The 27,783-nt window shown below is 46.7% G+C and overlaps 1 protein-coding gene across 2 annotated transcripts in view; it reads left to right on the forward strand.

The window, feature by feature from the left end:
- The window catches only part of CPXM2 (carboxypeptidase X, M14 family member 2), a 126,819-nt gene that overhangs the window by 26,579 nt on the left and 72,457 nt on the right, over positions 1 to 27,783 (forward strand). For both annotated transcript variants that reach the window (XM_041746187.1, XM_041746188.1), the window contains exons 3-4: positions 5,930 to 6,039; positions 24,271 to 24,410. In XM_041746187.1, the coding sequence (XP_041602121.1) occupies positions 5,930 to 6,039; positions 24,271 to 24,410 (250 nt within the window). The remainder of the gene's footprint in view (positions 1 to 5,929; positions 6,040 to 24,270; positions 24,411 to 27,783) is intronic.

A 27,783-nucleotide genomic window follows, 5' to 3' on the forward strand; every position in this document is an offset into this window, starting at 1 on the left:
AGCCTTCCAGACCATTCTGTACATTTTCCATTTCCTACCCGCACCTTTCTCCTGAGCGGCTGAGTGCACTTGGCAGTGCTTTCTTAATTGTCCTCTGCAATTTTCTTTTTCTTCTTTTTTTTTTTTTTCCTCTGCAATTTTCTTTCCAGTGCAGTACTGTTCCTCTTTGCGGGTGAACCCAAGGTGGCAGGACAGCTCATTTTGCTCATTGTGGACACTGAGTAGATCCACCGAAAGCCTCGAGGTTGATGTTCCCAGGGTAAAAAGAAGAGGGGAAAAATGAATCAGGTGGAAATATACTGGAATTCATCAGAGTTAAATATTTAATATGGACATTACAGGACTCTATTTTGAATTAATTTAGAATCTCTAAATCAAAAGATATTTGTCCTGTCCTTCATTTCCCTGTCCTTCAGGATAGGAAAACCCTGCATTTTTCTAAATGTGGAGATTCCTGCATAAGATAGGCCTAAGAACTTTCTGTGCAGAATAACGTGGCTTTGACCTGGCATTGTTGCCTTGTCGATCCTTACATAAAGGCATGTGGGATAGAGAGTTTGTGCTAAACTACTTTATGTTGAAGCAGTTTATTAATTAAAAAATTTTTTTAAAGATTTTATTTATTCATGAGAAACAGAGAGAGAGAGAGAGAGGGGGGCAGAGACATAGGTAGAGGGAGAAGCAGGCTCCCTACAAGGAGTCCGATGTGGGACTCAATCCCAGCCTCCCAGGGTCACCACCCGAGCCAAAGGTAGATGCTCAATCACTGAGCCACCCAGGTGCCCCTAAAAAAAAGTTTTGAATGAGATTCTGGGAAGGCAGGGAACTCCCAGCTGGTGTAGCACGTCAGTCTGAGCCGAGCCGATCGGGCATCGTGGTGCCCAGGGCCCTGCAGGTGGGGATGCGGTAAGTGTGTGTTGTGCTAAGTTGCTTTGATGGTTATGGGACTTGAGGGAAAGCCCATGTGAAACAGACTTGTGATGGCAGGAGAGGATGGAGGTCCTCCAAGGACAAAGCCCAGTGGCGGTGGAACAGAGGGGAGTTTCACGGGGGCAGCCTGCACTAGTGCTGCGTCTCCGTGACCCCTCCCGGGGCTCCTGCCATCTGACCGTGCGGGGACAGCATGCCGAGGAGGAAGAGGAGAAAGTCACGACAGTCTTGGAGAGCTTCTTCAGCAGTGGGCTGACAGTCGGGACGTGTCAGGGGTGATATTCACGTCCACAGCAGACTGAAGCCACCAGGGCTGCCGCCAAGCAGGCCTCACGTGGAACATTGTAGAAGAGTCTGGTCTCCAGATGCACTCACAGGAGGGGTCCTGAGTTGAAACCTCAAATATGTGACTTGACCCCTGCTGGCGTAGACGGTGCCCGTGATTGCGTGGATGCAGCTGTTGGCGCCCACATGGATTGTTCAAGGGGAAGGGAGGGAGGACTCCTCCAGGAGTCAGAGGGTTACAGCCTTGAGCTGCAGGGGAAGAAAAGGCCCCATAAACCAGGAGGGGGAAAAGGGGAGAAACAGGGAAATATCATTGCTGTGGCCTGAAAGTCTGGGTCACCCACCCCTGGAATTCCTGTGTTGAAATCCCAGCCCCTAAGGTGATGGTGTGAGGAGGTGGGGAGGTGGGGGGCTTAGGGACGTGCTTATGTCCTGAGGGTGGAGCCCTCACGAGCAGGATTAGGGCCCTTCTAAGAGGCACCAGGTGCTGCTTCGGTGAAAAGGGGCGGCTGTGAGCCAGGCAGGGGGCCCTCAGCAGAGGGCAGCTGCTCTGGGGCCTTCCTCTTGGGCTTTCTAGCCTCCAGACATGTGAGCCATAAACTTCTGTTTATAAGCCACCTGTCCATGGGGTTTTGTTACAGCAGCCTGAGTGGAAGAAGACGGTCATGTTATGGAAACCACCGGGGCAGGAGTAGCCAAGAGGGAGCAGACTCAGGGAGCCCGAGACGAGGCCACCAAATGAGGAGAGTCGCTTAGCCTGGGGACAGAAAACCAGAGTGCAGAATGCAAAGTCAGGGGAGGAGGTGGACGTGGGGCTGGGCAATGAGGGCAGGCGGCTGGAGAACCCATCGTATTACAGGGTGCAGGGCTGCACAGGGTGGGACCCCCCACCCCAACCTTGCAGGGCTGCACAGGCAGCTCCAGATGTCTGTCCCCTGCTGTCGGGACCTGACTTCAGTGGGCAGACTGGTGATGCGGTGAGCCAGGCCCTCTCTGGGACAGCCATGTGAAGTTGGTGCAGACCCTCGGGAGGTGTGGTGTGGCTGGAGGTGCCGTGGGGATCCATCCAGTCCTCTGGGAGCACGTGGTCCGTGGTTTCTGCTGCCTGGGTGATGAGGGCTCTTGGGGCTCCCCCCTATGTGTGTCCCGTGTCCCTGCCCTGGTCCCGTAGCCTATCTCAGGGTGGATGTCCCTAGCGTTTCTATTAATGGCATGGCTGACAGAGAAGGCTCCCAAACAAAACCACATTCTCTGAAGATAGTGTCTTCTGATAAGGGAAAAAAAAAATCCTTATTAGGATTCAGGGAAGACTGTGCGTGCAGGCTGAGCGTGTGTGTTTATCTGGGCTCCCCACCAAAGACGTCATCAGCTGTGCTGTGGACCGAAGCAGTGGCTCTCTGGCTTATGTGGTCACATCATCTCAAGAATGGGCAAGAGTGGACATTTGTCATTGGATGTGGTGCTGGCTCTGTGGGACTCCACACTTGCTTCCTGTACACGGTGATTGTGCCCCTCGAGGGGGCAGGCATTGAGCTCTTGGGTTGAGATCAGATGTGTAAGCAATAAACACCCCACCTAGGGGCACTTTCTTTCCACCCCTTGTGTATCCTGGGGAGAGCATGTGGTGCAGCTTCCACTTATCAATATAAGAGTGATTTTGATGAGTATGCAATTGTATTCAGGTAGTTTCTTTTCGAATTAAGATATTCATGTGCAAATGAGATGTTCTCTTTTCCTGGAAGAAATGCTTTGGATAGCAGTTATTGTTCCTTATTTAACTCGTAAAAAATTTGTGCCATCCACCTGTCAGTTTGTCTGTCTGAATCTAAATGAGTAATAGAAGGTGTTAGCTCGATCAAGTACCTGGAATTCACCACCTGCTGTGTTTTCTGCTAAGGAGGAGGGACGAGGGGGTGGGGTCCCTGGGGGGCTCAGTCAGTTAAGTGTCTGCCTTCAGCTCAGATCATGATCCCGGGGTTCTGGGATTGAGGCCCCCTGTCGGGCTCCCTGCTTCTGCCTCTGTCCCTTCCACCTACTGTGAGTGTGGTTCTCTCTCTCTTAAATAAATAAAATATGTAAAAAAAAAAAAAAAAAACAGAAGGAGGAACACATCTGATATAACTTTGAAAGAGTTTCCCTGAAATGGTAGCAAGACCTTTTTGTATTTCTGATGCTCGCTCACGTGGGGATACCAGGCTTCTGAACGGAGCACTGGGATGTGGAGGGACAGACCAGTGTGCTGTTCCCGTCAGGGTCTGAAACCAAAGCTGGCGTACCTGGCGGAATCAAGGTGCAGAGGCCATTCCCAGGACACGGGGAATCGTCCAGCAGAAGGGCTGACCAGCCTGTTTGGCATCAGGGCTCTGGAGGTGTGGGCTGTCTGAGGATGCTGATGTGCCTTGAGCAGGGTGGGCTGGGACGAAGTGACAAGGAGCATGGGGGGTGGGATGCTGGGGACAGTGGGCGGCATCTCCAGCTGAGGGAGTCTCCAGGCCCCAGGCTCAGGACCAGGGCTGAATGACAGGTTGTGGAGGACCCTCTGGAGTCTCACCTCCCAGAGGGGACAGGAAGTGATCTTGACCCTCTATCCTTGCCCTGCATCTGGAGCAGGGCCTCAGGTGCATGCCAGTGACCATTGGGGAGTGAGAGGCTGGAGGGACGTGGCCCAGGGAGGAGCAGCATGGAGAGGCGGTGCTGCTGTCCGGAGGCCACGGTGGGACGGCGTGGGGGCTCGGGCTCCTGCTCTCTCCCGGCTGGGCGCAGGGCCTGGGCTGCGGAGGGGCAGGTGTGGCTGCCGCCTGTGAGCACGAGCAGGTTCCACGACTAGGCGTGGCTGGTGGAGGCAGGCAGCGTGGATTTCTGAGTAAGTGTGTGAGAAATACCTTTGCTCAGTCGTCAGACACTTGGTCAGTGTTCGGGAGGCGTGATGGAGAATTACTCGTTCAACATCGGGACCGAGGAAATGCCACCTGGGTGGGTCAGACCCCTGTGCCCTCCAGGCCTGGAAAGTGCCCAGGGCAAATCCTAGTGGGGGAAGGGGGTTATGACAATGAGATTAGCCTCTGTGGGGTCAGCCTTGGGTGGTTAGTGATGCTTGCTGTGTGGATCCCCAGGGGCTGCATGCCCTGCCCTCCCCATTCATTCTCTGGTCCCCACTGGCTACACATCCTCTGCCCCCATTCACTGAATGGTTCCTGCTCACATGGCCCCCCACTTGAGGCACACCCCCCTCTGGAGGAATCCAGCTGGAACACCGTTGTTCATGGTGCCAGCTGAAGCCTGCTGGGTTCCCCTGCAGCGTCAGATGGGTGGCAGTGGCACCGTACCCCACTCTTAGTGCTCCCCACCACACTGGGCACTAGTACCTCCCCCCACCCCATCCAACACAGACGGCTGATGCATAAGTACCAGCCCAGGCAGCCGCGTGGCAGGTGTGGGCAGGGCCAGGGAAGCCGCTTGGCAGTGTTTGAAAGCCTGGAGCTGAGTCTGGAGCCCGGGATCTGAGGTCCAGCTTGGCTGCTGGCAGGGATGCCTTGAAAGGCTCACCTCTAGTCTCGGGGCTTCAGCTTCCTCTTTGAGGACCCAAGGGGAGGACTAGATGGTGTCTTGGCACCTGGCAGGGCTGAACCCCTCTGATGGCATCCCCGCCCCCCACCTGCGGGCAGACTTTCTTACCCAGCTGCCCGCCCAGCACCTGGTCTGGCTGCTGTCTTGCCAGGCTCCGCCAGCATCCTGAGACCAGAGGGGCTTCTTCCCTGCAGGGGTTTGTCATGGATGGACAGATACCCCCACATCCTCAGGTGTCCTGGGGTCCCTGGGGGCACACCCATCTCAGCAGTGAGCCACACAGCTTTTATTTTATTTATTTTATTTATTTTTTCTTCCCACACAGCTTTTAAAATGTGCCTCTTACTTAAGGGATTTTTCACACTTCCAGTAGAAATAGATTTTACTTCTCCTCCAGAGTTTTTGTTTTCTTTCTCCAGGGTCAGATTTGAGGAAGCAGATTTCATCTCTTGGAGACTTCTAGCTCTAAGACAGAGTGGGCGGTGAGAAGAGCAGCCCGGGGGGTCAGGAGGCCTGGGAGCTGGCCCTGGAGCTGCTGTCAAAGCCCGTACCCACAGGATGCTGGTCTGGACAGGGAGGATCACCAGGGGCCTGCCCAAGCTCCAGTGTCTTATTCCAGGGGCAGCTTGGACTAAACTGTGTCTGGTAGCTGTTCTCAAAACTACCAGTTTTGCCAAGAATGGAAAACAATAGATTTTTTTTTCTATTTATATTGCCTTGCTCATTAGCATGCACAACACAAAGGCCAGAGTTGCTGAAGCAAAATCAACAAGTTCTGATTAATTTGCAGAGTTCAACCACGGGATCACTTCAAAATTTCTAACCAATAATGCTCCCTGGCTGAGTCACACCAGGGAAGGATCCTTAATTGGAAACAGCCTCAGACAGTAGCATGGACGGCAACAGAGATAAGGGATAGCAGAGCACAAACGGCCGGAGAGGAAATGCCCATGAGAAAGGCAGTTGACATACTCATGGTTGAGTTGACAACGGCCTCTGTCTGGAAGCACTGGACCTGCCAGGGGGTGGGCCGTGCTGGTGGCTTGGGGCTCAGGGGCAAATGGGAAGCTGGGGGGCTAGATGGAGAAAACTGGAAAGTTGCCTTTGAACATCTGTCTTTGTTTTTAACAAGCGTTGTCCTTTCTAGGTTGCCCACCTCTCGGTCTGGAGACCCTGAAAATCACAGACTTCCAGCTTCATGCATCTACTTCGAAGCGCTACGGCCTGGGCGCGCATCGAGGGAGACTCAACATCCAGGTACTGGTGGTGCAGAAAAGATTCTGGTTGCATTGCTAGCCGCTCTGGCAGGAGACGCAGCCAGCGGTTCGCTGGGCTTGGGTTGGATACCCGCATGGCATTCCAAATGCATTAGCTCCACTTCTCCCAGCAGGAAGGGCATTGCCTCAGATCCTCATCTTAGAGAGAGAGCCTTGAGATGAGACTCAGGATATGTGTCTTCTACAAGGAGCCCTCAGTACAAAGGATGCTGCTGGCACCCGGACCCGCGTGGCCCTCCTCCACCTCTTGAGCGCTTCCCCTTCCTGTGATCTGTCTGCACAGGCACGGGGAGGCCGGCATCGGCAACTCCAGCAGGCATCGGCAGCCAGAGGCATTTGTCCTCTCCTCCCACCCCCACCACTGCTTCTCACCACCACACAAACCTCTTCCAGGCTGTTCTATGGCTCCCCCAAGGGCAAACCCTGTGTGCCTCTCCGAGGCTCAGCACCTCATGTCTGGCCTGCTTCTCTAACTCAAGGGTCCTGTGACCTTGGTCCTCGCTACTGTCGGGGTCCTGCTCCAGGAACATGAGCTCCTCCCTGCACATTTTATACACCATGTGGTTCTTCTTGCCTTTTCTCAGGCAGGTCCCCCTGCCTGGGCAACCTCTTGGCCTCCACCTTGCCAGGCATCATAAATCCTGCAGCATCCCCGATGGTCGATTCCTCGTGCTGCTCTAACAACTTACCATAAATGCAGCCACTTAGGCCACACAAACCCATTCTCTCCCAGTTCTGGAGCACGGGATCCCCACTGGGCTAAATCAATGTGTGGGCAGGGCCGCGTTCCTTCTGGACCTGGAGGGGAGGATTCATTTCTTCACTTTTTCCAGCCTCCAGAGGTGCCTGTGTTCCTTTTGCGTGGTCCCTTCCTCTTTCCAAGCCTCTGGGTCCTCCTCCTGCTTCCCTCTTCCACTTTTAAGGAGGCTTGAGGTGACACTGGACCCTCGTGGATGCTCCAGGATCATCTCCCACCTCAAGTGACCTTAATCGCATCTGCAAACTTCATTTTCCTTATCAGAGAGCCTCCAGCATTCGGGCCCCAGGATTAGCACCTTGGCCTCTCTGTTGGGGAGGGGGCGTTATCCTACCAGTCCATCCACGGGGTCCTTTCCCTCTGGCTCCAGCTCCAGCTGGTGCCATTCCATTCCTTCCTTGTTCAGCATTTGGTCATGTGCTGTCCTGTATGGGTCTCTAGTATCTTAGCTGTCTTTCCCCGGCTGCTCCATGACTGTGGGTGTTTTCCAAACCCCTTCTGCACATGCACCGTCTCATCCAGCTCCAAGGAAGAAGATGCCCTGCATCCCTGAGACATGGGGCCATTAGGCGGACACCTTCTGCGCAACGTCACCAACGCCTCATGCCCTCACCATCCCTGTGAACATGCTGTGGGCAGCCGCTGTGCTGGGAACTGGGCCAGGGTGGACGAGGCCCCTTCCCAGGAGCTCAGGGGCTCGGGGGTGTCTGAGTGGCCCTCCGACTCCGACTCCCAGCAACCCTCCCCTCCTCCCTTGACACTTGGCCGCACCACACAGACTCTCAAGCCGCTCACCTGGCACCACTTTGGAGGCCAGAACTCCGGCAAGACGTTTCCAGAACCAACGTTAATGAAGTCCAGAGTTGCTTTATGAGTATGATTGTTTTTTAATAACAGCTGATAAGAGACATTTGGACGTGTATAACTCAACACTATGATTTTCAAGAGGATGAAGTTCCAAGTTTCACAAGAGTGACCATTAATAATATGAGTGCCTGTGGCAGCCTGGAAGTCCAGGCTTCCGTGGAAGTCAAGTCAGGGTCCAGGCTTCTGTGGAAGTCAAGGGCTAGCAGGGCCAGGTCCCAATGGGTGTGGAACTATTTTGAGCATCAGTTGGAGGAGCTGTCAGCCAATACCTTGAATGCCCTCTCTATAAATGAAGTTATCCTCTGTTACAGAGGACGTGCTCACATTTATCCAACCTTTCAGTCAAGCAATTGGAAGTCCTGAATTTGTTGGTGGGGGATAGGGCCTGAGAGTTGTATTGTTCTTGTTGGAAGTTCTACTCCCAGAGCAGATGGGTGGAGCGTGGGGGGGCTTATAGTGCAGGGGCCCTAGGCATGTGGAGTTCAGACCTTGGCCTTGACACATCCAGATTCTGGGACCTTGGAACTATTATCTTATGGCTCTGAGCCCCACCTTCCTCACCAGACAAGAGGGAGTGCTGAGAACTCATAGGATCAGTGGAGGAGTGAAATTAGGTGGTTTAAAATTTGAAAACATTTACTGGATCATTTCGCTTCTCTGCTTCTAGCCTCTGGTAGCTTCCAGGGGCTCTTGGAAACTCCTAGGTGGCCCCGTGTGACTGGCCCCTCTTAATTCTTGGGGGGTGCTGTCCCTCCTCGAATGCTAGTGACTTATTCCCTTGGGTGTTCTCTGCCCCTCCTTGAGCAGAAGCCCCAGGTTAGAAGGGGCTTGGACTCTCCTCCACCCCCTTCCTCCCAACCCAGAATGTCGCCTGGCACACAGGACACACACAGAGGATAGATGGTGAACATTCACCGCCCTGCCTTTGCTGGGCCCCACAGGAGGTCCCCTTGGTGGATGGTCAGCCGGCAGGGAGCAGGGTCCTCACCATCTTTCCTTCATCCTTCCCCCAAGAGAGGCACAGGCCAGGGAGAAGGCAGGTATCCCGGGCTGGAAGTGGGGACAGACCCACCCTCCTGACTTCAGGCAAGAGGAAGTAGGAGAGTCATTGAAAACCACTTCAGTGCAGCTTGTCCTTACGGGGATTTATTTTTCTTTGGTGGTTTATCATTTCTCCAAGTACCCTCTGAGAAGAAAAATCTCTGCACCTGCTCTTAGAATAGGAAGTAGCTGTTTTAACCGGGAAGTCCAGGCCAGTGCCCGCCCCTCCAATCCCTGCCCCAAACCCTGGGGTGCCTCCCCCCGTAGCAGGTGATGTGGTGTTAACTGCAGAGGGTGGAGGGCTGCCTGCAGCTGTGTGAGGGGCTTCAGTGCAGCCGCCACAGGGAAATAATGACGTGGGTGGGGCCTCTATTGTGGCCTTCCAGAATCAGTGCCCCACGAAGCCTGATTTCACTGCCACAGGTGCTCTGAAATACATCTTCCCACTCATAACAGTTTGAAATGCAGTTTAAAAATATCCTCTCTCCTCACTTAGGAGTATTTTGTAGGTGTGTCAGAGCTAATGGGATTAGATGTGGGAGAAACACCCAGGTGTGAGAACCGTTGGTGCGCTGGAGTTGCAGATGTGAGCGGGATGGCCCAGCGTCTGCAGGCTCGGCCCTGGTGCCCCCGGAGTGCATGGGGCGCACAGGGCATGCGGGCCGGGTGCTCATCCTGCTTCCACCACTGGCGACTGAGCGGCTCTAGGCACGGTGCCCCCTCGTCTGAGCCTTGGTGTCTTCATCTCATCCACGAATTGAGCCCTCCCCCCCTGCCCCCTGCACAGTCACCTTCTCAGAACATGGGGATCCACCAAACTGAGGGAAGAGAATTGTCCTTAGAAGTTTTCAAATGCCCTATGTGTGCCCATCAGAATCCACTCGTTTCTCTGACCCCTGCGAAGTGCCCGGTACAAGCCAGGGACTGTGCTGTCCCCAGAAGAGCCAAGACGGGGCGTTCCTGGGTCCCCCCTTTCCTCAGATGCATAGGAAGAGCGGACTCGGCTCCGAGAGGTGTCGGCACTGTGCCAAATGCTTTCTGCCCAGTATTTTCATTTGTTCCCTGACAGGAGACGAGTACTATTATTATTATTTAAGATTTTTATATATTTATTCATGAGAGACACAGAGAGAGAGGCAGGGAGGCAGAGGGAGAAGCAGGCTCCATCCCAGGACCGCGGGATCACGACACGCTCAACGGGGAGCCACCCAGGCGTCCCGACAAATACTCTTCTTATTATTACCTCTATCTTATAGAAAACAGACACATGAATGGGTGGAATAACTTGGTTAAGATGCCCAGGAGAGGCAGGGCATGAATCCAAAGCTACTTTCAACCCAGACTTGTTGCCCCTAAGGATGCCATGAAACTGTCCCCAGGGCAGCAGATAGTGTTCTGGGCGTGATGGGAATGATGATTAGACCGCGCCCGTCTCTCTTTTCTGACTGTGATCTCACACTGGTTTACACTGGTATGACAGTACCAGAACCCAGTGTTGACAGTGCAGATTTTGCAGACTGTGAGCTCTTCCTGAGTTGCCATTTGCCATATAGCAGAAACGCTTTTCTCTGTCTTTGTCCTTTTGAGCCACTAGGACAACATTGCGTCTCCAGGGGCTTGTTAGCCACACAAACGAATTTCTCCCGGTTCTGGAGGCTGGGAAGTCTGAGGTCAAGATGCCAGCAGACTGGGTGTCTGGAGAGGACCGGCTTCCTGGTTCATAGATGGCCATCTTCTTCACCACCTTCTGTGTCCTCGTGTGGTGGAAGGATCTAGGGGCTCTGGGGGCCTCTCTTATAAGGGCTCTAACCCCACTCACAAAGGCTCCACCTTCATGACCTAGTCACTTCCCTGAGACCCTGCCTCCTACCACCATCACCTACCACCATCACCTTAGGGGTTGGTTTCAACATACAAACTTTGAGGGGACACACCGTCAGTCTATGGCACTCTTTGTCCTCATTTTTAAAAACATTTTTAAAAGGTTTTATTTATTTATTCATTCATGATAGAGAGAGAGAGACAGAGACACAGGCAGAGGGAGAAGCCGGCTCCATGCAGGGAGCCTGATGAGGGACTCATCCTGGGTCTCCAGGGTCATGCCCTGGGCTGAAGGCGGCTCTAAACTGCTGAGCCACCCAGGGATCCCCTGTCCTCATTTTTAAGCAGAAGACTTTGGAAGAATAAAAGCACCTTATAACTCCACTTATAACCTCTTTTGTTTTGCAAATGGAATTTTGCTAATGTTGATTTAATAATATAAACTTAGAGAAGAAACCCAAGTTCACATTTCTCATATTGAAGGAAGATCGATCTTCCAAGAACTCAAGGAAGAGATCAAGTTCATCAGGATAGCAAAGGTTTATCCTCTCATCTGTGATTGTTTTTCCAGCATGGTCAAGATCCTCTTAACACCGACCCACTTGTGACAACGTGATCTCATTTAGAAATAATCACCGACTTCTGCTCCAGGAGCTGCCACAGGCAGAATAGAAATTAACATTTTAAGTCTCAAAGACAACATTTCAGCACTGTCCTTTAAAATCACTCTCGGATCCTCATTTGCCTCTAGACGGTCTGAGGAGGTGGCTCTGTGCTCAGGTGGGTCATTCAGTGGCAGCTCATCAGCTGCCCTATCCTTGCAGACTCTTCTGAAGACCCCCCCACCCCGAGATTTTTCCATGGCTCGTAAACTAAGCAAGGTGGAGTCCTAAGACCACACCGCTCCCTGAGTGATTTATCTGCCCCCCACCATTATTACATCAGATGCTTTCATTGCTGCAAATCCTTGAGCAAATTAGAGCAGCACTTGCCACTTCAGAGGGCCGGGTTTTGATTTCATTCTTAAGACTCTAAAGCTGTGCTAAGTAGGAACCTGACACGGATCAGAAGGGCATGGCTGGAACTCAGGATACCACCACGATTCCTGCCTGGAGCCGGGAATGTGAGACAGTTGGTACTCAGATCAGAGTTTTGAAGAAAGAGTTGACATTTTGAGGTCACGAGAAAACACTTGGCGCACTACGTTAACACCTCCAGATGTCTTTGTGGCTCCTGCCCACCGTCACGTGGCATTCTGTGGCCCATGTCTTGTCTCACTTGAGTTTGACCTCTGAGAGGAGTTCGCCTCTGGTACCTCTCTCATGAGGAAATGTCTGGTTAAACTAAGAGCATCTGTCCAAGCCATTTCTCAGTGCCACTAAAATCAACCACAGCTCTTCTGAGTCATTCCATTAATGCAATTCTCTGGAGCACCTGGATGCCGATATTAGGATCCAGTTCCAATGTTCTGATAATCTTTTTACCTGAAATGAGGTGTAAGCCTGGAAGATGGCCGATGCCTGTGGCTGAATTCACATGCACCCCCTAGGAGGGCATGAAGTTGGTTATAAAACATCCACCCAGGTTTATCCTGATGTCCAGGTTGATGTGCAAGGGCACATCCCATCATCTGTCCCCCTGTCTCCTTTGGCCTTGAAACACCTGGTACCCCACCTTGCCCAAACGTGGGGACGGCCTGGGGCAGCACTGTTTTCTCAGGTGTCACCTCGAGTCTGCCCTGTTTCTATTTATCAGAGGAATCATCTGCACCCAGAGTCCTCTGACCCCACAGCCTGTCTGTTCCATCAGGTCTTCCTGCTTCTCTGGGTGCTCAGCCTCCAGTCTGTTTCTGGCTGCACAAAGCCCTGCTGTAGCTCTGCAGGTCCTCAATGGGGGCTATAAATGTGCTAAGTGCTGCAGAGGCAGAAATAATCACAGTGGGGATTGCTTCCAAACCAAGGAATGTCCTGCTTGCTCCGATAAAGGGATTTTGTGCTCTATCTGGCTTTAAGAAGCAGTCTGGGAGACAGCATTTGGATGCCAAAGTGCTGGAATTTTGGATGTTTGGATTTTTATGGGAATAACAGGACCAAATATTCTAAATCATGAGTCTCTTGGAAAATTTAAAAGGAGAATTTACCAGAATGATGGTAATGTGCTGTTCTTATTCTCCAGAAGCTTGCACCATAAACACATGAGCAGGAGAAGGGCAAAGAGTAGAAGACCAGAGAAACAAAAGGAAGGGGCCCTTTGGGGCTCCCTGGCCTGCGAACCACAGATTATTAAGAAACCACAGGGCTTTCTGGTTCAAATGCAGATTCTGTTACTTGCTATGGGAATTTTCTTGACTATTTTTTTTTTTATTAAATCTCATTAAATTAATATTTCATTTCATCTTCAATATACTCAGAGGGAAACTCTATTTTGGAGATACGGAAATTGAAGTCAGAGGTTTTGTGACCTGTCCCAACCCCACAGCTACTAAGTGCCAAGCTGAGAGTCAAATTCAAGGTTTCTGGCTGTATTTTAGCTCTTTGTTATCTCCGGTACCCACAAGAAGGTTCGGTGTGTTCTCCAGCCTGTGGCCTCGGCCAGTGTCCCATCCTGTGACTCATCTCCCTGACGGCTGGCCCGAGCATCCCCCAGTACCTTCCAGGCTCCACCCTGGCCGGGCCCAGAGAAGCCTGAGGGGCCCCGGGAGTCGCAGGCACGGACCTCACGTCCATCCAGCTGGCACAACCGAATGGTGCCTCCTCGGATAATGACTCGTGGGGACGGGCCCTCTGGGTGGTCTGCCCAGCCATGCACAGGCCAGCCTGGCTCTCTCCTGGACGTGGACAGGTGGGAGTCAGGTATGCCAGTCATCCTGCACCAGGGTTTCCATGGTCACGACAGATGGCACAGGTGGAGAAGCCTCTGTGAGGAGGGGATGGAGGAAGAGACAGGGAGAAGAGAAGAGAAAAAAAAGAGATCAGAGCAGATGCTTTGATTGACTGGCTGGTTGGTCAATTCATTGATTCCATAAACACAAACCTACCTCTAGTTTTGGGGAAACAGTAAAGAGCAAGAATAGAAATTGTCCTTATATTTTAGCAAATGTTTGGGGAGGACGTGCTGTGTCCTGGGCCCTGTCTAGGTGATCGGGATGCTTCAGAGACCAGACGGACAGACGTCTTTGCTGTCTGAAAGCTTCCATTCCAGTGGGGGAGGCACATAAAAGCAAGGAATGTAATAAAGTAGAACTTCTCTACTGTCAGAGGGGAGTGTTAGGGAGAGAGAGCATAACAAACTTAGAGCTGGCAGCGGGAGTCAGGGGGGCTGGCTCTGGGGAGGGGGCAGGCTGTTGTTAAAGGTAAACAAGGCAGGCTTCATTGAAGAGGTGGTACTGGGGCTGAGTTGGCCTGAAGGTGATCATCAGGGAGTCAGGTAGCTGTGGGAGGAGCACTCCCGGCAGTGGTAATGGCTTGAGCAAAGGTCCTGTGGTGACTGCATGCATGGCCCTACCAAGGAGCAGCAGCAGGCTGGTGTGGCTGGAGCACAATGAGCATGCAAGGAAGGAGGCGCAGGCCCGAATGAACACTGGGCAGACTTTGCCTTTGGCTTTTGTTCTTAAGTTAGTTGGGGAGCCCTGGCAAGTTTTTGGGCACAGAAATGCTGTGCTGTGATTTACAGGTGAGAAGGACCGACCTGTGTTGACTTAGGGGAGCAGCGTGGAGGCAGGGAGGCCTGTTGGGGTGTGACCTTGGCATCCGGGATGAGAGATAGCACTGGCTCTGGCTGTGACAAGAGTGATGGAGGTGGTGAAAGGTGGTTGTATTTTGGATATTTTGAAAGTAAGATTTTCTCAGGAGGCTGGATGATGTCTGGATGACGGGTGTGAGAGATCAAAAGAGGAGTCAGGGATACCTCCAGTGCTTTTTTGGCCTATACCTCTGATAATATAATGGGGAAGTGAAACTATTAAAAAGATAAATCACCAGTAAAAGCACGACTAGAGCCTAGGGTGAGTGCTCAGAAGGAAGCACCACCGTGTATTCATCTCCTTGGATGACCGTAGAAGAATCACAAACTGGGCAGCTCGACACAATTCTGGAGGCTGGAAGTCTGAAATTAAGGTGTGAGCAGGGCTGCTCTCCCTCCCCAGCCTCGGGGAACTAGGCAAGGCTCCTTGTTCGCTCCTTCCAGCTTCTGGTGGCCCGAGCATCCCGTGGTGTCCCTGGGCTGAGTGCTGCACCACTCGAGTCTCCATGTCCAGGGTCACGTGGCAGCCTCCCCCGTGCCCCTGGATCACCTTCCAGGTCGAAGGGAATGGTAGTACAAAGGCCCTGTGGTTGTAGGGAACATGACATATTTGAGGGGCTAAAGCTAAGACGGTGTGGTTGGATCCAGCTGAGCTTTGGTTACAGAACAATATTGTGGCCAATGAATGTAAGACAAGGTATTCTCTATCATTGGTCATTAAGGAAATACAAATTAAAACCACAGTGAGATATGACATATAGACACCAGAATGACTTTAAGGAAAAAGGATTGTACCAAGTGTGGGTGAAGAAGTGGAACAATAGAAACTTTTATATGGTGGTGAAAATGTAAAATAGTACAGCTTTGGAAATGTTTTTGGAATGTCTACTGAAACTCAATATTCTCATACCTGTTCATCTAACAAATTCAACTCTTATGCCTAAAAGAAATGCATTCATATGTGCATGATAGGCAGGGACAGGTAGGTTCATGGCATCACTATTCATGACAATCCACAATGGTAATAAGCCACATGTCCATCAGCATACAATGAGTAAGTCACATGATGGAGTGATGGAATACTCTACACCAATGAAAAGGAGCAAATTATTGCTACCTGTGATAATACAGATTGATCTCACAGATATAACATTGAGCAAAAGAAGCCAGACGCTAGGGAGTAGTTAGGGTAAGTTTCATTTACATAGAATTTAAAAACAGAAAAACCAATCTAGGGAAATGGAGGTCAGAGTAGAGATTATCTTTGAGGGGCAGGTAATAGTGGGAGGTGGTAAAAGGGAGGCTGTGGCAAGCTGGTCCTGTTCTATATCTTGATCTGGGTGTGGACACTTGAGTGAGTGTGCAGTAAAATTTATTGAACTTCACACTTAGGCTTTGTGCACTTTTTTGTATATATTTCATTTTTAAAATTTTTATTTCAATTTTTATTGAAACTTAAAATAATAAAATCATGTATCTATTCTCCTGCTTTACTGTTGCATTTCAGAATTGCCTTTTCTTTGGTTCTTAATAATTTTAATTCTAGTATAGGCATACCTCACAGATATTGTGGGTTTGGTTCTAGACCATCTCAACAAAGTGAATATTGCAATAAAGTAAGTTTCAATAAACATAATAAATCAGTATTTGTATATATAGTGAAATGATCACCACAGTAAGTCTGGTTAATATCCATCCTTCTACATAGATACATTTTTTTAATTCAATAAAACTTTATTAAAAAGCTGATAAGTCATAGAAAGGAGGTAAAGTTGGTTTAAACTTTAAAAGTGAATGTTAAGAATATGAGGAATGAAATTAGTTGATGAAGGAGAAGAAAGGGGTACAACAGGAGGTAGAAATGAATTTATCACTGCCTATGGTAGGGAGTCAACAGGGACTTTCTAAGAAAATATAGAATTAAGCATATTACATGAGGGCATTTATGTAAGTTATGTAGTTATTAAATTAACCACTGAAACAAAGACACACCTTTAAAATTTTTAGAGGCTAAGAAATGAAACTGATGAACATAGGGGGGAAGAAAAGAGAGAGAGGCAAACCAGGAAGCAGACTCTTAGAGCAAACTGAGGGTTGCTGGAGGGGAAGGGGGGGGGGCGGTGGGCAATGGGGATTAAGGAGGGCACTTGTGATGCGCACCAGGGGATGTAGGGAAGTGTTGAGTCACTAAGTTCTACACGTGCAACTAATATTACACTGTATGTTAACTAATTGGAATTTAAATAAAAACCTGAAGCAACAACCACAAAAAATCAAAAACAATCCCAAAAAGAAAGTACATAGCAAAAGCAAAAATCACTTATATAGTTCCAAAAAAAAATTATTTCAGAGGAGGCATAGATGTCGAACAAAGAAAACAGCTCAGGAGTCAACGAGGAAGCACAAACAAAAGAAGCAGTAAAAATACAATGTCTAAGAAAAGCTGACAACTCATGATAACAAAGAACATTTGTCAATGGGCTAAATTGACCACTCACTTGTTAATAGAAGAAAACGTAGGTTGCATCATGAAGCAAATTCAACCACAAATCTCCACAGATAGGAACCTGAAACAAGGTGAACCATGCTTGTACCCCCATGGCTCCCTCTACTGAGGGTGGACTGTGCCCTGGACGGCACTTCCGTGGGACTTGTAAACTCCTCCGTGTACTCCTATCAGGGCAGATTCTATTTCTGTCCCTATTTTATGGAGCTAATGGGGGCATCCAGATAATGAGCTGTAGCTAGGACTTGAGCTTAGCCCAGCAACGACCCCAGAGGCTGTCCTGATCCCCAGAGTGTAGGAACACATCTGTCTTTATGTGGATCATGACAGGTGAATACAACTAGTTACTCCACTGGTAGGCGATTTTAGGACCAAAATGTTTGCTAGGTTTTGGTAGAATTGAATTAGAATGTTGATGTGAAAAGTCCTTTACCCTCTTTTTCAATTAGAATATTCCTTTCCCTGTGTTTTTTTTTTTTCTTTAAACAATTAAACAGTGGTGTATGGTATATTTTATAGATTTCTATTTTAAAATGTTTTAAATTTCAAGCTCTAGATATTTATTGTTTTCATTGGCCAGTGCAAGGAACTCTTTAAGATGTTGATTTTGGGTTTTAAAAATCACTCCAGGGCAGCCTGGGTAGCTGAATGGCTTAGCGCTGCCTTCAGCCCAGGGCATGATCCTGGACCCGGAATTGAGTCCCAAGTCAGGCTTCCTGCATGGAGCCTGCTTCTCCCTCTCCCTGTGTCTCTACCTCTCTGTCTCTCTGTTTCTCATGAATAAATAAATAAAATCTTAAAAAAAAAAAAAAAAACCACTCCAAAAAACAGTGAATATTTCTTCGCAACCAGCTTTACTGATGGTGAGGTCTGAACTGGGACAAGATGTTCTGCTGATTTGAAGGATCAGCTGATTTGTACCTGGGCCGTTCTATGGGTTTATCAAAGGTCTATCATAGAAATTTGCCAAAGGAGATATTCAGACCAGATGATGGCCCTTATATGGGAGATTAACTATATTAATCACATGTCACAGCTAACATTTTTAGGTAACACCCCCCCCCCATGGGGGGTAACTTTTGCTAACATGTAAAGTTTTAGCCACTGTGTCTAAGATTTTTCTCAAAGATCTCTTAAAATAACTATCACATTATTCTATTTTTGTCCAAATAGTCCTGGGCTGTGTCTGCACAGTGGCAGCTGTAAGTCAATTATCCTGGAATTGCTAAATAGTTACATTCACTTGGATATAACTTTTTAATTCATTCCAGATGTTTCTGTAGAGAGGCAGCCCGTGATTATGAATTGCAGCGCAGATCGGTGACTTTACAACAGCATAGCAATTTTGAGATTCATTGTTTTCTATACATACCATGAGGCAGAAAACTTTTCATGATGTCTAGCATGTAATAGCAGCTCTATAGACACCTGGAAAGTGGAAGAGTAAACAAAACAGGCTTTATACCAGTTGACTTCTATATCCATGCTGCCTTTCCCTTCGCTTTTTAAAATTAAAATCAATATCGATCAGTTTTGTCAGCAAGCAGTTTGAGAAATCAAAGTGTTAAAGGATTATTTAAAAAAAAAAACAAAACAAGAGGATGGTGGTTGCCAGGGGCTGGGGAAGAGAGGTGGGGAGTTGTAGGACAAAGGGTACTAACTTTTAGTTGTAAGGGGAATAAGTTCAGAGGACAGTGCACATCTAGTGCATCTAGTGCCTCTAGTGCAAGCGAGGGGACTGTGTTAATAATATGGTACCATACACTTGAAGGTTGCTGAGGGACCATCTTAAACATTCTCAGCACACAAAAAGTTAACTGGGAGGTGATGGATGTGTTAATGATCTTGATCTTGGTAATCATTTCACAACGTATATGTACATTGTATACTTTAAATATAGCAGATATTCATGTCTGATACATTTATGTAATAGACTATATATAATTTTATTTGTCAATTATCCCTCAATAAAATTGGAAAAAATAAAAAACAAAGGTGCCTTGCCAATACACCCCGCACCCACTGATCCCCTGAAGCCATCACATGCTGTGAATGAGGTGACTACTCCAAACTCCTTTTAATTGTTTCTTTGGGAATTTAAGTATTTATTTCTATTTATCTTTTTTAAGGTGGAAGTGTAGGGACAGAGAGAGGGGAAGGGAGAGAATCTTAAGCAGGCTCCATGCCCAGCACAGAGCCCAACATATGGGGCTCAGTCTTATTATGACTCTGAGATCATGACCTGAGCCGAAACCAAGAAGAGTTGGATGCTTAACTGACTGAGCCACCCAGGTGCCCCACATATTTATTTCTAAATAGCATGCACATATTGATATGTATTGGTTTGTACATTTTTGACTTTTTATTCTGAATCTGTATTATAGAGGATGAAAATTTCAGCTTGCTTTTGTGATCCCTTTACCTTAACCTTTTTAATCCTTCCAGTAAAATTATATCTCAAATTTTGGGTAAAACCACATTAAAGGTTTTCAATATTATGACTGTGTAAATAGTCCTTACTGCCTAAGCCAACAAGTAGTGTAGTTTTGAGCCAAGAGATATGTACTTTCTCGACAACTTTTTGTTTTCCTAGATCTGCTTATATTTTTTAAAAACATCTCCCATGCCCTGCAATAGGTCTGGGTCTGTAAAATACCCTTTAATATAATTTTCTATAAGGTCAAACCTGTTCAATGATTTTTTAGCCTCACAGTTGTTTTTTATGTTTCTGTAAGACATTCCTTCAAGGAGCCCTTGACCTTTTGTGTTGTGAATGGCTTGATTTCTGGGTCTTTCTACAGCTGCTTTCCTGGGAATATCTCCTCCCTCATTCTGGGAATCTCTCCTATGTTGGCACCCTTGATTTCTGGAACTCATATCTTCTTTTTGGTTTTCTGCCTCATTTTTGTGGAGCACATTCATTTTACAGTTTTATGGAATTGGTACATGAGAAATTTTTTGAGGTTCTGTGAATCCGAAAATGTCTTTATTTTACCATCACAAAGGACAGTTTGGCCGAGTATAAAATTCATGAGTGAAATTTTAAATTCATGAGTGAAATTTTGAATTCATGAACTTCAGAATTTTGAAGTCATTATCCCTCCATTCTTTGAGCTTCAGATGTTGCTACTAAGAATTCTGGGACCATTCTGATTCCTTTGGCTTTGTTTTATATATTTGTTTTCTCTTTGGAAGCTTTTAGAATCTTCTTTTCATTTGTGATGTTTTGAACTTTTACAGAGATACAGCTGGATGTGGGTCTTATTCATCATACTAGATTCTTAATGCTTTGGAGACTTAAACCTTACAGATCTGGGACATTATTCACTTACAGTATTTTTTTTTTTTTTTTGTAATTTCTTCCTCTGCTCTTATTTTTCTTTTATTGCCCATTGTTACTGGTATTTTCACATTGTAAGAACAATGCTTTTTCCTTTCTAAGAATGTCCTTCTTTTGTTGTATGCAAGCAAGATCTTCTGTTTCAGAGAATAGTCATTATAATTTCTTTGAGATTTTCTTCTGTTTCTCATTATATTTTTAGTTTATTTAATTTCTGTTTGTTGAAAGCCTGGTTAGAGCTGGAAGGAGGAGGGGAGCTGGGGCGTCTCACTCTTGACTCTGCTATCTACTGACTGAGTTCCCCTTTTTTATCTATCATATCACACCTGCTCCCCTATGTCTGGAGTCCCCAAATCCAGAGCCTCTAGGAATGTTTGGGTTTTTTTTTTAGAGAAAAATTTCAGGTCTTCTGTAATGTGGGGAAGGGGATGTGGGAATCTATTTTTTTTAATGCATATTTTGAATCAGTTCCCTGTTTTCAGCCCTACTCTGCCTTTCAAGCTACCTAAGAGTCTAGTTTCTGAGCTTTTTAAAGCCCTGGGTGGCTTGTTTCTCACTGGTGTTTCCCTCATAAGCTCACATCTCCTCTTGCTGAGCCATTCGGAATTCCTCCATCTGATTTCTGTCTTCATTTATTATAATTTGGCAATTATAAATATCTTCTAGTTTTGTCAGAGATCAAGGTTGTGTTTCTTCATCTTGTTTTCTTTGGGGGGAATTTTTGAGAAAAGAGCACAGAAAAATCAACATTTACTCTATCATCTCGAAACAGAAAAATCCTGTTTGTTTTTGGTATTGTTTTGTTTTAGAGAGAGAGAGAGAGAGAGATTGAAGAGAGGGGCAGATGGAGAGAATCTTAAACAAGCTTCACATTCAGCATAGAGCCTGACTTGGGGCTCGATCTCACAACCCCAAAGATCATAACCTGAACCAAAATCAAGAGTCAAATGTTTAACTAACTGAGCTATCCAGGTGCCCCAGAAAAATCCCATCTGATCTTAAATGGATAGTATCAGGTTTTCTCTTTGTTATAGATTTAATAATTCCACATTTACCATAAGCAAAATTTAGTCTGTTAGATGCACTGGTGAGTTTATTTTCTTTAAGGTAAAGAAATGATGAGCATGACTTAATTGCCTAGAGAAAATTACATTAATTCTTAATTTATTGAGCCCTGTAATATAAATTATCATTCCATCTTAGTGATGTTTTCAAGACTAGCTTATACTCTAAGGGATCCCACTTTTTATCCCAACAACTTCTGATGGAAATTTCTCCAAAATTGGGCAGTCCAGGTGGCTCAGTGGTTTAGCACCACCTTCGGCCCAGGGCATGATACTGGGGACCCAGGATCGTGTCCCGCGTTGGGCTTCCTATGGGGAACCTGCTTCTCCCTCTGCCTGTGTCTCTGCCTCTCTCTCTCTCTCTCTCTCTCTCTCTCTCTGTTTCTCTCATGAATAAATAAATAAAATCTTGAAAAAAAAGAAATTTCTCCAAAATTTATGAAGTCCTTCCTGCATTTTTGAACAGAAAGGGATGAGTGTACCCTTCTCTTGGTTTCTCAGTCATCGTACTGATGTCATGGATTGCACTGTGCTGAAATTTGGTGACACCTCTGAGGCCTGCCCCTCCTCTTTCACTGAATCCTTCCAGGCGCTGGCTTTATAAATTTATAATTGATTTTGCAGAGGTGGCTGTCCCTTCACTGTGAGTCAGCTTCGGAAAGGGCCATACTGTCCCCTGACACCTTACTACATTTAATTGAATATCTGGTCTCAAGAAGAACTGAGATTGGCGGCCAAAGCAAAATATGTAGGCTGACAAAACCAGGAGCCTAAAATTTAATTCCAAGTCTTAGTCAAATAGACTTTGGTCAAGTAGCATGAGGATAGCTCCTCCAAATCTCCATGATTCTCTTGTGGTGAAAAATCCCAGGCTCTGTGGCAGTTCTGTTCTTGTCATCTCAGCTCACAACCATATATTCTCGGTCTTGACATGGCTCAAATTTTGGAGGAAGCACTTCCTTTTGGTGTAGGGCTGGCCTGTGCATTGTAGAATGGTTAGCAGCATCCCTGAGCTCTGCCCGTGTGTTGCCAATAGCACACACTTTTTCCAGTTGTGACAGCTAAAAATGTGTGTAGACATTGCAACTATCCCCTGAGGGATGACATGGATTCCTGTTGAAAGCTTTAGACGGTAAGTCTCCTCTTTATTCAGATTTTGTAACTCTATTCTGGATATTTGAAGTTGTTGAAAATGTGGCAGCAAGTGCCCAGAATAGTACCATAATTCCTTATAATTTTGGAGAATGTGAGGTAATTCACAAATCACCCATATTTCCATAATTTGCCAGATAGTCATTATTTTGAATATACTTGTAACTCACCTTTATTAAGTGCTCACTTTTTTTTTTTTTGAGTCTAAACAGCATGCCAGGTCCTGTTGAAAGCACTATCAGTACCCTAAGGGAGAAATCATCCTTGCCCCTGTTTTGGCATGTGGGGCAACTGAGGCACAGAGCCTTTAGGCAAATTGCTTGAGTTTGTATAGGATGGAAGTGACAGGATTGGGATTCACACTGAGGCAGGAGGAGTTCAGAGCATATGCTCTTAACCAGCACTTGTCGTTGGGAGGGTAGCTGCCCCTGGTGAAGACATGCAGGGATTGTGCCCTTATAGCCTCCAGGCTGGGGCAGTGGTCTCCTTGTTGGCTGGCAGCTTTGGGAAATGAGAGCTTGCATGTCAGAGAGTCACTCTCACTTTCACAAAACCCACCAAAGCCCGGGTAAGTACTGGTAACACACACTTGCAAGATTTAGCCTTTCTTTGATGGTTCTAGAAGGCAGAACCTTGTAGCACTTCCATGCCCTTATCACAGATGCCCTGTATACCATCAGACCTGGAGGTGCTGGTTAATTGAGAGCTTGAGTTTCTGGAGAATGTTGACTAATGGGTGTTTCTGGTCACCTTCATTTGAGATGGTAGTGCTTTCAGGAGGCCATGATTTGTTAGTATCCTGACATTTGCCCTCAGAGCTCTTTCAGGATTGTTTCAGGAGGGGATGGGAATGCATGTGCTGTGGTTTGGTCCTGACACAAGGCTGCTGTTAGCTGATGCAGAGATAGTGGGGCTCCACTAAAGGAACCCTTGGCCATGTTGTTTCTTTGCTGTAGCTGGACTGGGAGTTTCACATCACTGTTGCCCATTAGAAGTCAGGCTGCCCCAGAATTTGAGCTGAAAGGTGCTCAGAAGTAGGAATGATGGGATGGTCTGTCTTTCACTAAGATATCACTTAGATTTTTTTTCTGATTATGTATTTGTGAAATAGCTATGGGAAAAGCCATGGGGTTGATGTAGAAAGAGTCTTAGTAACTTAGGAAGCTTCATTTATGTGAAGTTCAAAAGATCTTTTTCTTCCTCCTCCTCTTCCTTCTTTTCTTTTTTGTATCAGGGAATTCTCTCTTGAAATGGTGATAATAGAGGGAACATTCCAGAGCAGAAACATCACATACCATGTAAATTCATATTAAAAGAATCTTTAGTAGCAGTAGTAGCTAAAACTCAACACAGCAAGTGATTTAAATGTCAGTAAATAAATATTCACTAGATAAATTTATCCTTCAGCACCCAGCCCAGATAGCACTTCCATCCTGGTCTCCCCCAGACCAAGTTAGCCATTATCCCGAGATGCTCCTCTAATGGTTTGCTCCTGTTCCCAAAATAACACATGCCCCATTGTATTTCTAATTCATCTGTTTTTGTGTCTTTCTTTGTGCCTGGATGGTGAGGTTCTGGGAGAGAACGATTCACCTTTGTATCCCTGGCACCTGGCGTGTGTAGGCGGGTATGTTTGAGACTGTCTGTGCCTGTTGGATGCATGAGTAATAGGGGAGCTCATTAAATTTTGTCTTCCATGCTGGGCAAGAAGAGGACATCTCATATTGAAATATTTCCAACTTGTTAATAATAAGCCACTGCATTTTATGATTTAGAATAAGGAGTGTTCAGGGCATAGTGATTTTTTTTCTTTGTCCCCTACTCATTTTCTTCTATTCACTCCCCACCCCCTACTCCTACAAATCTCATGAAAATATTCATGATTCTGGGTCTTTCTGAAGAACATCTCTTTTTCTTTCCAGGCAGGTATTAATGAAAATGATTTTTACGATGGGGCGTGGTGTGCAGGAAGGAATGACCTCCATCAGTGGATTGAAGTGGATGCTAGACGTCTGACCAAATTCACTGGTGTCATCACTCAAGGAAGGAACTCACTTTGGCTGTAAGTGTGGGTGGACCTGGGCTTCTCTAGAGTCCATGCCTTGGGTCTAATGTTTAAGGTTTGGACAGAGACAAGGAAGATACAGAGAAGTATCTGGTGATAAACAATAGAAAGGAAGAAAATTGGAATGTGGACAGGATGCTGAGCTTGCCATAGACACCAGCATCTCTTGAAATGATGTTATTCCCTGTACAAGAACAGAGAGAAGGACCCACCTGGCAGGTTGGGCTGAATAGACAAAGGTGTCATTAAAATAGTGCAGTTTAGGCAGGTGGCTGCCATTTTCGATCTGTGATGAGTTACTTGTACCCCAGTTGGTAGATTGAACACAGCCCGAGGTGGGGACTCTGAACAGGCAGTGAGCAATAGGTAACAAGTCCAAGCTACTGCTCTGGAGTAAGCTGGTATGAATCCTTTAGAATCTGAGAAGGACTGGAAGCCTAGAAAGGTTCTCAAGTCAAGGACTGCTAGGGAAGTAGTAGAAGTGAAGGATGAGCCACTGTGAGGCCGGAGAACGAGATGGAGCCAATTTCTCAGAATTGAGCTTGGGTGCCTAGGGTTGGATCAATAACAGGATGACCTGATAGTCATCCCAAGGAGAGGTAGGTACTCCATCCTGTGGTACACACATAGGATGGAATATCACTAAGCCTTAAAAGGGGAGGACACTCTGACACCTGGCTGCCATGCCATAGATGAGCTTTGAGGACATTATGCCAAAGGGAATTAAGCAGTCACAGAAGGACAAACATTGTGTGAGTCCACTTCTGTGAGGTTCCTTGAGTCACATCCACAGAGCAGAAAGTACAATGTTGGCCTCCAGGGCCTGGGGGCGGGGGAGGCGAGGAGGAGTTATTGTTTAATGGGCGCTGAGTTTCAGTTTGCAGTGATGAAAAATTCTGGAGGTGGACGGAGGTGGTGGTTGCACAAAGATGTGACTGCACCGAATGCCATTGGATTGTACACTTAAACATTGGTTGGCATGATACATTTTACGTCATGTATTTTTACTACAATAATGAAAAGAATCTATGGGCTACAACAATGCAACAGAAAAACCCAAACAACTTCCCCGCTTCAACCCAGGGCTGGTTGTAGAGACCAAAGCAGGGCTGCATCTGTGGGGTTGCCCTGTGAACAGCAGGCACGCGAGACTGAGGGCTGGGAAAGCCTAGAAGGGTCCATGAGACCTTGGATGCTTTCTGAATTTAAGAGAGAATTTTCAAGTTCTAACATCTGATTACAACTGAGAAGCCAAGGGCACTCATGCCTCACGTGCTGACATTAGGATGCTGGCCCAGTTAGCTAAGAACCCCCCTGCGCTGCCCGCTTCACCTTCCCTGTCTGTGCCACCCTCTCGAATTTCATTTCAGTATTTGCTAATTACTCCTCGGCAGTCATGTAAAATCTGTCTGTAATTTGTTGATTAGATTAATTTTTAATTCCTGGAAAGGTCAACATTAATAAATAAACCAGGATAAAGGAAGGGAGACAACATCTGTGCTCTCATTTAACTGCCTGTCATTGTCACTGTAAAGGGGACTTTCTTACATAGTGACAATTGTCAGGCAGTGACACATCATCTATTTTCCTCTGAGCTTTTGTATTGTAAAGATGATATTATAATATCCAGCAACATTTAAAAACATTACCCATGATTCCACTGTCCTTAGACAAACATAGTTTTTTTTTTGGATATATTTATAATCCTATTACATATGCAATTATGTTATTTTAAACTTAAAAACGTATCAAAGCATTTTTCATGCTGTTACTCAGACTTCATAATGATCATTTTTAATAGTTTGTAATCTACCCGGCCATGGCCCTGCCACCTTCTCAGTTTTCTGGTATCACCTATCATTTTGCAAGAAAGCGTTTTCATACTTTTTTCTTCCTTTGAATTATGTCCCTCAAATACATTTCTGGAACTGGGATAATTCGTGCATTTTGACAGCATTCGGTTATGTATTTGTGCTGTTTTGTGTGGCTCATTTTTTGTCACTTCGCTTTTTAGCAGCGCCTATGTATGTGCTCATAATGATGATTTTTGCTCTGTGGTGTGCATTGTGCTCTAATCAGCTTATTACCATGACAATTGTTTTCATGGTTTAGATTCTAAAAGGCAAGAATTTGGGGGAAGAAAATGTTGAATTGCTTAAAGGGAATGGAAAGAAACTTGGACAGAAGCAGTGATCTGAGATTATCCACAGGCATGAGGGAAGGGATTTTACTTTGATGCTTGGGTATTAACCCGCCTAACCACTGTCATTAGAGAGCCAGTAGTCAAGTTATTATTGGATTAGAAAGACCGAGCAGGGTAGCAGTAACACTCACATTCCATTTCGTCTAGAACACAAGAGCATTTTGGGTGAACAAGAAATTGCAGTAGAACAGTATCTTTCTTTGACTTAGCCTAGGACAGGAACATCTTAGAGGGAAGACAGGGAAAGCATAGAATTGCTTTTAAGAGTCAGGTGTTGGTTTTTTTTTTTTTTTTAATGTCTAAATGTATTTCAAGTCAAATTATTCTTCTAGGACAATGGAAAGAAATTTGATGAGTTTCAGTTCATCTTACCTCCTGGAATAAGACTGAAGAGGAAATAGGACAAAGGTGCATTTTGGCATCTGAACCTTTTTTTCCCAGAGGCGTGAATAATGCTGGAAGCATTGGGATCTGTCCCAGTATGACCAGAAAAACATGGCAGCTGTAGAAACCATCAAATGGTTCCTAACCGTGAAGAAGGCAGCAGGTGTCCTTTCCCTCTCCCCAGGACCTGTGTCCCCACCTTGTTCCCGGGACAGGCATCTGTGGTCCCTTTGTTCATATTCCTATTTACCAGCTTGTGTATTTCTCCCTACTGGTCTGGGAACACCTTGACGGTAGAGGCAATGCCTGGTCATCTTGCCCAGTACCAGGCATCTCTTAGGTGCTCAAGTAATGATTTTTTAATGAACGAATATTGTTAGAAAGTAACACATTGACAAAGGATCATTCACACGGAGCAGTAATGAGTTCATGAATCCGAGAGTGTCAGTGCCTGAGAGCTAGCTGGGGACGGGAGTCAGGAGAGGAGAGGGGACGTGGCCGACCGAGGAGTGACGATTTCTAGAGGTGGACGGCACGTACAACAGAGCGGCTTTGGAGTCACGTCCGCCCTTCTCGGAACCTCAGTTTGCTGCCTGAAAGGAGATAACCATTCTCTACCTGGTAAAGATGCGGTGCAAGTCAAATGAATTGTTACTGTGTTTTAAAATCACCCAGCACATAGTAAGGGCTCAGTAAAAGTTCATTTCTTCCCTCTGTACCTCTTGGGGTTTGTTTAGAACAGTGGCTGTGAGGCTTTATTTTTAGCTATAGAAACCTTTGGAG

The sequence above is a fragment of the Vulpes lagopus genome, chromosome 2, assembly GCF_018345385.1.
Source record: "Vulpes lagopus strain Blue_001 chromosome 2, ASM1834538v1, whole genome shotgun sequence".
NCBI classification, from domain to species: domain Eukaryota; kingdom Metazoa; phylum Chordata; class Mammalia; order Carnivora; family Canidae; genus Vulpes; species Vulpes lagopus.